At 49.8% G+C, this 10560-nt stretch overlaps 2 protein-coding genes across 4 annotated transcripts in view; one reads left to right on the forward strand and one right to left on the reverse strand.

The window, feature by feature from the left end:
- The window catches only part of ITGB1BP1 (integrin subunit beta 1 binding protein 1), a 7402-nt gene extending 5887 nt beyond the window's left edge, over nt 1–1515 (forward strand). Inside the window, exons 4-6 of one of the 2 annotated variants that reach the window (XM_007456936.1) lie at nt 141–233; nt 796–945; nt 1444–1515. In XM_007456936.1, coding sequence (XP_007456998.1) covers nt 141–233; nt 796–945; nt 1444–1515 — 315 coding nt within the window. The remainder of the gene's footprint in view (nt 1–140; nt 234–795; nt 946–1443) is intronic. The other variant, XM_007456937.1, reaches the window with a different exon arrangement.
- A 613-nt stretch (nt 1516–2128) lies between these two features.
- Nucleotides 2129–10560, reverse strand: part of ASAP2 (ArfGAP with SH3 domain, ankyrin repeat and PH domain 2) — a 162402-nt gene continuing 153970 nt past the window's right edge. The window contains exons 24-28 of one of the 2 annotated variants that reach the window (XM_007456938.1): nt 9265–9433; nt 7405–7454; nt 6839–6927; nt 6274–6396; nt 2129–4573 (exon numbers count right to left, since the gene is read on the reverse strand). In XM_007456938.1, the coding sequence (XP_007457000.1) occupies nt 4499–4573; nt 6274–6396; nt 6839–6927; nt 7405–7454; nt 9265–9433 (506 nt within the window). In that variant the 3' untranslated portion in view covers nt 2129–4498. The remainder of the gene's footprint in view (nt 4574–6273; nt 6397–6838; nt 6928–7404; nt 7455–9264; nt 9434–10560) is intronic. The other variant, XM_007456939.1, reaches the window with a different exon arrangement.

Raw genomic sequence — 10560 nt, forward strand, 5'->3', positions numbered from 1 at the left:
CCTGCTGGGCTGTTGTATGCCCCACATTTTTTAAAGGGTTTGGGTTTGTGATGGCCAGATGCTAAAATTGACTAATCAGAATTAGGAATGAAACATAATTTTTTTAAATGTATATTATGTAATTTATTTTTACTTTAAAGCAGGATGGAAAGTTGCCTTTTGTTCCTCTGGAGGAAGAATTTATTATGGGAGTTTCCAAGTATGGTATAAAAGTATCCACGTCAGATCAGTATGTAAGTAATTAAGGGGGAAAATGTGTTTTAGCTTTTGGGGAGTTCAGGCCGGGAAGGGCCCTCTTGTAGTTAGGTCTGCTTCTGTTTGCAGAGTGGTTGGTTTGTAAACATTTCTGGCACCTGGCCTTAAAAGTGACCAGTTTCCTAGGGTAAATGAATAGGGGCTTTTGCTTCTGTGAGTGTAGGGCCCAAGCCATTTCCCTCCCCTCCCCTCCCCCGGCTGGTCCCCTAATGCATTTTCAGCTTAGGACCCCATGCCAATTCAGAGCAGGCATCAGCTTGGAAGCTGGGCATAGAGGATGGGATTGTGAACTTAGATCATCTCACTCTATCTTCCTAGAACTTAAGTAGGAAGGTATGATCCTAAAGGCAAATTGGCCCATAACTGAGCATCCTAGAATGTCCCTTTGGGTGAAAAATCTGTGAAACTCCTTTCTGCCCGATCCATGGATGGATATGCTCAGTTTAAAATCTCATGATAAATTCTGCACAGGAAAATGCATTATACGAATGGAGAAACATATAAAATTAGCATGGTCTTTCTTTTCCCTGATTTCTGCAGGATGTTTTGCATCGGCATGCTCTGTATTTAATCATCCAGATGGTGTGTTATGATGATGGTCTGGGGGCAGGAAAAAGCTTATTGGCTCTGAAGACCACAGATGCGAGCAACGAAGAATACAACCTGTGGGTTTACCAGTGCCACAGCCTGGTGAGGTTTTCAGCCTCCTTGGTTATTATTCTAATAATTCATCAAACAAAGTGGCAAAACCAGAGACTGTTTAGTCTTTTCAAAGGCTGAAGAGATGCTCTCTGCCATGTGCCTAGCAAACACCTGGCATAACAGGAGAAATGAGTATATCAATCAGGCCCCAGGTCAGCCGGGCCAGACCTCCTGCAGGCTGTGAGCTGTTTGTTAGGCCAGGAGCAGGTGTAAAGCTGGTGAGGGAAAGCGGTGTGTCCTCCAGGGCAGAGCCACGCCTTTCCATACCTTGTTGTTCTGACTCGTGAGGGTCCCTTCCAAAGGCCATGGGGTCCTGTGTTACCGCGTGCACTTCCTGAGGGGCAGAGGAACACGGTGACCCAGGCAGGCCGTGTCCGGGGCTTTCCAAAACTGGTGACGTGTAGGTTTAGGAGAGGCGTTAGGAGGGTCACGTTTACTCCGGGAAGCGATTTATGAACTCTTACTGTATCTTTTCACTTAACGTAGGAACAAGCACAAGCAATCTGCAAAGTTTTATCCACTGCATTTGACTCTGTGTTGACATCTGAGAAACCCTGAATTCTGCAATCAAGGGGAAGCAGACTTCACCTGCAAGTTCAGCTGTTTTCTCAATAGTTCTGTTTTCACTCTGCGGTGGTGGTGAACTATTTTGGAAATATGAGCGATCCTTTGCTCTAGATTTTCTGAAGAAACGCAATATATAAAATATCAGTCGTTTGTTTTTCTATTAAAATGTTTCTTATTTAACAGTGAGTTAACTCTCAATGAAGTTACCTACCTACTGGGACTAAAAAAGCAACGTCATTTGTTGCTTTTAAACACAAATAAGCTTAATAACCTTTACGTGTCGCAGAAGTGCCCTCGGTGATGAATGAACATGGAGAACTTTCTGAGGACGACCAAGGCCATCTATCCTGCAGCACCGGCAGGTGACACTGCCAACTCAAGTCACAAAGAGGAAAACTTTAAAAGTATACTGTCGGTCAGGATGACATGCTGGTAAACGGCAATAATCATCTTCAGGGTAATTAGACGTAATAAAACCTTCAAAGATTACTGCTCAGGTTACAAGTCACACACTGTAAAGAATCTCACGTTCAGTAGGCTAGTGTATTTTTTAAAGGACTTTTTATATGTAGTGCTTTACTAAAGATTAAAAACATGAAAAACACCATGTCCATTTAAAAGTATTTTATTTTTTTCCAGTCAAAGGATTAGCTAACAAGAAGAGTAAACTTATTAAACATGCTCTAATTAGGACAATGAAAATAAGAACTGATTTAGGTTATACAATATATACAGTTGCGCTGCAACTAGACCGAAGTAATCAAGTGAATGAACTGAATATCATACATCTCAGACAGTATCCACCCTGTGGACCGTGGTACCCGCCCACCCCTTCACAGATCACACAGTAACCATTAGTCTGTGGACAGATTTCTGAGTCGCCATCCCTAGAAGTCAGATCTGGTGGAGAATGGCATGCTAAATGCCAGAATCCTGCAGCTAAGTTCATGACAATGTAAACTTTAAATATAAATAGATATCTACAATGTTTTCCTTTCTCTCACTTTTTTTTTTTTTTTTAATTTGCAAAGAGCAAATAACTAGGAAAGGATATTAGTAGGGAAGTTAATATAATTTCTCCTCTGGCAAGAGTAGTATTAATTACTGCACAACAGCACCACCAAACTGTAGATTGGAAAAATATTTCCTAGATATTTATGTACCAGTGAACCTGATATATTAGTTTGGGACTGGTGTTCAAATGTTGATACGAATCAACTTTAATTCCTTATACAGCTGGCACCAAGTAGTCAAAAGGCTGATCATAAGATACAGATGTTGGAGCGTTGTATTAAAATATACATAGGAAGTACACTGTGCAAAACATCTGTTTACTTTCTTAAATCTATGAGAGAATTAACTAAATGAAGGGTTCAAAACCAGAAATTAACAATTAATGAAAACAGATGTAGTGCTTTTAAAAAAGACTTTAATTACAGATCTAACACATTATTTCCCAGAACTCTGAAGGGCAAATTGCCATACAACATCATAAAACATTCCAGTTTATTCTGTCTCCCTTTATAATAACAATGAAAAAATACAATGCAATTAAAAAAAAAAGCTCTATACTTACAAGAGTCTTGCATAATAAAGACAGGCTGCTTCAATCAAATGTACCATCATAACAAACACACTAACAGCATCGTCTCCTTGCTTTCCAAGCCTCTTTTAAATTTGCTCCTTCACTTTGGGTAAAAATCTAAGTGGTCATCATATGCCTATTTATTCTCAAAGAGTGCCAAAATTTCCGATATACCTACCATGAATCTTACACAATTACTAAATAGAGGTATGATAGTCAAGTTCATTAAACTAATGAATTTTTGATTTTATCATATACAACCTAATCCCCCCACCCCCAGTAGCTTAAGAATGATACGATGGACTTCAATAGTAAAACTGGGATGTTTGAGAGTATTTTATTACCTGGGACCTACAGATTTCTGATATGCTCTTGATTACAAACAAATGGACAGATTAAATTTCAAGACAGTGTAACTACCATTCCTGTTGGTATACTATATAAATACAAGACACTAAACTGAGTGGACATTCTCTTGGGCTAGAAAGGGAAGGCAGTGGTACACTCGATAGGAAACTGCAAGTCTTGTGGTAATATGGGGGGGGTCGGTCTGCACCACGGTACTCTAGCTGTATGACGAGGGAGGCTCAGGAAGGCAAATCCCAAACACCTAAAGTGTAGAAACTAGTTTAAAGAACTGTTTCGCAGTCCATCATCCTTAGTTTTTAACCAGATTCAGGAAATGCAGTTAATATAATCTGGAACTGAATTAATTGCTGTGACATATGCCATAATAAACCATCTGTAGTCGGGTCAAGTAGGCTTGTTCACAACAGGTTACACACACATGCAGGATACACTGATAGTTGCAACCTCACACACCAGGGCTGGAAAGTACGCTTATGTATACATTTCCAATAAACATTGGGTGGATTTCAAAGGAAATCTTTAAGGTATCTTTAAAGAAAAAAAAGTCTTTAAAGGTGAACTGAAGCATTTTATGCAGAGTGCGGGCTGGCTATGGACTTTGAAAGCAACAATTTCCTGGCTTCCTAAAAAGAATAATTGTGCTGAAGGTCACCAACCCCAGAAGTGGGCCAAGAAAAACAGGACGAATTTCTTTCCCACACTCAAAACATTTTTAGGTTCAACTAATGCTGTAGATTCAGAATCTTCATTATTTAGTTAAAATAACTTTTCAGTTCACCTTTTGGAAATTCAGTTGTTCCTAATAAAAGTGTAGCAATGTTTCATGAAAAACACGAATTATAAAAACAATTCATTGATATATATAAATTGCCTTTGAGTTTTTAAAGCAGAACAGTGGCCTTAGAGAAAATGGGCTACCGTACAATACACTTCATGAAACAGGTTATCTGGCAAGAGTTTTGGTACCAATAATGAGACAAGACATAACTTTAAAAAGATGTATTTTTGTTCAGTAGCAATTTAGTCAGCAATAAAGTGCACAAATGACACGGGAAATGCTCCTTTGCGACTGGGATCTCCATCGATGTGGCCGATCTGAAATGAATAAAAGGTTACGTTGTTACACAAATTCCAAATGTTGGAAACTTTGAAGGGCATTACAGCATTTGGAGGAAAAAAAAAAGATGTGTTTGGAAGAATCTCTTCTGGGGAAGAATCTCTTCTGGGAAAGAATTACTTGGGTACAACATCTAAACTGTTTTTCCTTTCGCTCCCGTCTCAAATAGTGCCGGCCTACTACCCGCAGGGACTCCTATCCGCGGGGAGTCGGTGTCTGCACGCACGCCCCACCGCGGTCCTGGTGGTCTCGGTGGGGGGGGCGGGCAGGCAGCACAGGATCAGACCACCACCCCGACCTCCCTTTTTGGTTTTGTTTTTAAACGGATGAAGAAACAATGTCAGAAGTCTGTGCGCTGCCAAGTCACAGAAAGTGGCAAATGTGAGTTGGCCCAAATGTAGTCAAAGCATTTAAGACTTCAGTAAATCCATTTACTTTTGCTCTGGGAAAATTATATAAATTATACCTCAGGTCTGATCTCAACGATGTAAATTAAGTAGTTAAATAAACATCTAAAACAAAATCACCAAAATTTAAATTATTATTTTTGTGTGTGTGAGGGGGATACCCTGAGATTACAGACAGCATTTACTTTCTTTATAGCTTTCTGATTTTGCCAGTTTTTGAAATGAACAGGTGTTTTCCAGACGCCTAAGCCTGGTGTCAGGCTGGAGCCCCATCCTTGTGGTGGGTTGTACACAAGTGTGAAGGCCAGACCTGTCTCAGGGCCATGCGGGCAGCGGGCGGGCAGAGCCCTGGATGGGCACTGAGGGGCACCAGGAGCTGCCACCCCCTCTGCCGCCTGCGGCGTCAACTGCGCTGCGTGGAGCAAGGCTTACGGAGGAGGGGGCTCTGGACCCACAGGCACTTGAACCCCTCGAGGGGAGAGGCCACAAGAAGACCCCTGAACCAGCCATGCCAGAGGCGGTGCCAGGCCCCGAGTTGGTTCACAAAGGCCCTGGAGAGAGAACACAGAGCTCACCAAGGAGGGTGCCTGGCTAGGGACTCTGACCAACACCCCTCGCCCTTGAGAGAGCGCAGCTGTCTCCGTGAGTCCTGGCTGCGCCCTGATGGCAAGCATGACCCATCTGATATCTGAGCTCAAGCCCCGGAGCTGGGCCGTTAGCGGCCCCCAGGTGGCAGACACTGCCAGGCGTGCAGGAGCTGTTTGCATGACTGCCCAGTTTATGACAGCCACCTCTCCCTGGGGGCCACCGTGCCCGTCGCTGCAACAGTGCTGTGTCACCGCCCTTTCTCAGATGAGCTGGCTGTGGCTTAGCAACATAACCACCTTGCTCAAGGTCACCCAGCCTGACCTTGGCCGGGGCTGGACACTCAGGGTCATCAGGGGAAGCGCCACGCTCATCCCATTCCAGCTCCCACCCGGATGCCACAGCTGGTTTCAGGACCAGCCCAACACCCAGCATCTCTGCCCTCCGGGTCAGCTCTCCCTCTGCGCCCCACTCCACCAAGCCTGCAACGCTGGGCAGGAGACACCACCGAGAAAGCCAGGGCCTCATCTCAAATCCTCAGGTGTGCTCTGCAAACTGCAGCCCACATGGCCCGTCTGCCCTGACGAGGGAGGACCCCACTCAGAAGTGGGTGCATGGAAAGGGCAGCTGAGGCACGCGGGGCACAGTGGGCGCCGCCCGGGAACAGACCCCCGAGCCCGACTCACCCACCACTCCTGGTCCTCCTCCCCGTCCACGACGATCACGTCCCCCTCGGAGAACGTCAGCTCGTCGGGATTGTCGGCCACGCAGTTGTACAGGGCTTTGACCCGCTTGGGCTTCAGCTTGGTCTGCGTCAGGGAGAAGAGGGCTCACAGCTTAGTGTGTGGGGAGCGTCCGCTCCAGCGCAGAGAACCGGGCCACTCTGCTTCCAACTGGTCCCGAGGGCCGCCCGCAGGCCTGGGAGCCCACGGGTGTCAAGATGGGCGGCTCAGCGCGGTTGGGGCAGGGGGACTTCCAGGAGGAGGCCAGCCGAGGGAAGAGAGCAGGGAGCGGGCCGGCCCGGTGCCTGGTGGGCACGTGGGGGCCTGTCCTGGAGCCGTAAGGGCCCAGCCCACTGGCTGTGGGCTCTGGGTTGCATCCTGCTCCGATCCGAAGGACCAAGTGCCCAGGAAGAAGCCTCTCCCACCCCAACCAGGGCAAGAGGGAGAGTTTCCTCTGAGCCCTTGAACGATAACCCACCTGCTCCTGGCCAGGGCAAAGAGGCAGAAAGGAAGGGGCTCGTCCGCTTACCGCCTGTGACTTCCTGGGCATGGGTGCCGGGGGCTGCGTGACCACGGCGTTGGACAGAGGACCCAGAGTTTCTGTCCCAGGGAGATCCACTGCTTTAGGGCCAAAATGAACGGACTTCACAATATGCCCCCTCAGTCAACACCATGTGATAGAAACGACATAAACGCTGTCTGTCATAGCCACAAGGCAACTTGCCTGACATTTCCTAACTGTTGAGGGAAAGTCCCCTAAAGGCCAAAAAACCTTGTGACTTCCATACAACCTCCCTAGAGTGTGCCGGCCTGCAAGTGTCACAGAGTGAGGCAGACACCATAACCTCCTCCACTGACTCCCAGACCCCACCAGGGCTCCCCCACACCCCTGTCCCCATCGGCAGAGGGGGACAGGAATGCGGGGCGTGGGACAGAGCAGCCCAGGAGCAGGGGCGCCAGAGGTTCTGCGAGGGCAGGGTGGCTGCCAGGGCAGGACAGTGGGCCTGACCCAGGGGTTCACCACAGCTGTAAACACCCTCCACTTTGCCCCCGAGACCCAGCAGAAAGTAACCCAGTTTCACATGGAATAATTACCAGGTCCTCTTGGCTGGCCTTTGTTGATCAGTGGGCTTGACTTGTCAGGCCTACAAAGAAGGGGAAAATAGATTCACTGGTGCCCGAGGCCTGCAAGACACGTTACCGCTCCGCCTCACTCCCTTTCCTAAAGGACCTGTGTTCAAGTTGAAAATGGTTGTGACCTGATTTCATCAACTGCCATCTAACTACCTCTTCTTTTTTTTTTTTGGAAAAAGGAAGAATGAGAGGTCCAGAGGGCAGTGCTAGATCGAAGGTTCCCGATTCCCAAACCAGGCTTCTCCTGAAGCTCTCCTGTCCCATGTGAGCCTGTTGCCAATGCCCCAGGTCTGGGCTGGAAACTGGGCACCACCAACCAGCTCTAGCTGTGATGTGCCCTGTCCTCTCCCCGCGCGGCCTGAGTCTCTTCCTATGTCAGGTGGGGCAGTATCAACCCGAGGGCCCTGGTGGCTCTGCCAGGACCTGTCCAAGCACCACTGGCCCGCGTTATCCATGCCTCTGTACTCTGTGACCCCTGCTGCCTATTAACCACCGTGACTGACATGGCTCAGCACCCCCTGCCCCATGAACCCCGGGCCCGGCACGTCCCAGCACCACAGGATGGGACATGCAGGTAAGGGGCTCCCAGGGCTGGCAGACAGCGGTCTGTTAACTCAGGCTTGCCGGGTGGGCCTGGATAAATGCGTTTCTGTGAGTTGGCATTTCCACCTGCAAAAGGTGTGACACCAGTTCTGTCAACTCTCAAAGTAAGGACAAGTGACAAGAATGTCTGTGATGATGGGCTTCCCTGGTGGCACAGTGGTTGAGAGTCTGCCTGCGGATGCAGGAGAAACGGGTTCGTGCCTCAGTCCGGGAAGATCCCACATGCTGTGGAGCAGCTGGGCCCGTGAGCCATGGCCTCTGGGCCTGCGCATCCGGAGCCTGTGCTCCTCAACAAGAGGGGCCACAGCAGTGAGAGGCCCGCATACCGCAAAAAAAAAAAAAAAAAAGAATGTCTGTGATGAGCCGAGAGGAACCCTATTCCAGTTCTCTGCACAGAGCCAGACACACAACTGGGGCCTGACATATGATGGGAGGGGATGGAGGGCAGAAGAGACGGATGGGGACAAGCAAGGGCCGAACGGCTCTCCACACACATGTGTGTGTGTGTGTGTGTGTGTGTCCCCAGTTCTGACCACTCAAAGGGCCTGCCTGAGTGCAGTGACACTCCAACAGCAAAGAAGACACTAAGCACCCAGATCCTGGCTTCTAAATATCATTTCCACTAAAAAGGAACCATTTTTCCACCATAAAGATCTAGACTGAGAGCCATGAACTGGATTCCTCTGTAGTAAAGGACGGTATTTAGGTATTATGTGTGTCTAAATAAACTTGGAGTCTGAGTTTTGGAAGGTAGCATCCACGTTAATTTCCTGATTTTGCTGGTTGTATTGTGTTTATGTAGGAGAATGTCCCTGTTTGTAGGAAATACATGTCCCGCACTACAGAGGGTCCATGTAGTCGAGATAACCCTGTGAGCGACCAACAAATAAGACCTAAAGGCCTCGTGTCTTGAGGACTTAAACTCCCCAAATCCTGGTGTCTGTACTGAACGGAAATCTAAATTCATTATGTGGATTTAAGATGTACATCGGTATGCAATTTTTTGCATTTTAAACATTCTTGATTATTTTTTAGACACCTGAAGCATAACCACTTAGTTATTTAACACTTGACCTTAGGGGTCACGTAGTAGAGACAAGGAAGATTTCAAACGTTCAGAGAAACCTCAGCAGGTGAAGTTACGGGGCTGGTGCCCCTGGGAAGCAAGGACGGCCGAGCTGGCCCGGCCCGACGGGCACGCAGAGGAGCGGCCATTACCCGGGAGCAGGCCTCTTCTGGGGCAGGCGGCTGGGCAGCTGCGGCGGCAGCGGCGGCGGGGCTTTGCTGGGCGGGAGCCCGGGCTGCGCCGGCTTGCTCTGCTGGCTCAAGGCCTCCAGCACACTGGGCGTTTTTGCTACCGGAGGGGGTGGCGCGGGAGCCAGGGGGTCTGCGGAGAGAGGAAAGGACAGAAACACGGAGGGTCACACTTCAGGCGCCCCCCTCCCAGCCTTCTCACCCGAGACTCTTGCGATAAGGGCTTCCTTTTTCCTTCCCCTACCTACCTCATAAGGAAAAAACCTACTTTCATTGCCGATTTTCGGAAAACAGTGCTGGCGGGGAGTCTTTCCGAGCCTCAGGTTGGGACTAAAATGCCTCTATGAGCCTGGGAGTATTTTCTCAGCTAGAACCCGCTGTGGGTTTCCGCCCTCCACGGGGACCTGGAGAAGCGGCAGCAGGAGACCCGGCCTGGGTCTGGCGCCGGCCCCGCCCCGGGGCCCCACCCATGCCGCTGGCCGGGCCCCACCCATGCCGCTGGCCGGTCAGTCTGAGGAAAGGCTGCGAAGCACTAGCTGGAAAGGCTCCCGGTCCCCGAGGGGGCAGCGGGACGAGCTGTATCACTCTCTACGTTTCACAGGTGAGGAGGCCACTGCTTTCCCCAAGCGCACGGGCCAGTGAGGCAGGGAGCCCGGCCTCGAGGCCACGCCTCCTCCCCGTCTCCCCGGCCAACAGCAGCCCTCCCCTCAACGTCCAGCGTTCGTGTCCCGCGGTCGCTGTGGGGGGCGGTGACCTGCCGCGGGCCTGGACGCAGATACCCAAGGACCTGGCAGCCCCTCTCTCCCAGGGCAGAGGGCGCAGGGAGCCGGCTGACCAGGGAGGGATCGGTTTAATCCTTCTTTCCTTTTGTCATTCTTCTCTCCTTTTTCTGCTTTAAAGGGAAAGTCAAAAGGCAGACTCTAGCTTATGCTGATGTACAGCCCCTGGGACGCCAGACTGCGAGTGTGAAAGTGGGCTTCTGAGACCCGCTGGGTGCCGCCCAGGACCCTGCCCCGTGCCATCTGACTTGGGTGTGCCGGAGCTGGGTGCCTCCCGCCCCAGCATCCCGAAGACCCCGTGCCCGCTCCGCCTCCAGTGCACGTACGACACCGACCGCAGCCAGGGCTGGGCTTCTCCCTCCTTAACTCCGGGTAAGGAAACCGGGGAACCAGGGAAAACCCTCAGCGCCCTCAAAGCACCCCTGACCCCGCGATGCCAGAGCCCCTCCCTCCTACAGCGTCCAGGCCTCGCTCCCGCCCC

Source organism: Lipotes vexillifer, unplaced genomic scaffold, assembly GCF_000442215.2.
Source record: "Lipotes vexillifer unplaced genomic scaffold, Lipotes_vexillifer_v1.1 scaffold390, whole genome shotgun sequence".
Classification (NCBI taxonomy): Eukaryota; Metazoa; Chordata; class Mammalia; order Artiodactyla; family Lipotidae; genus Lipotes; species Lipotes vexillifer.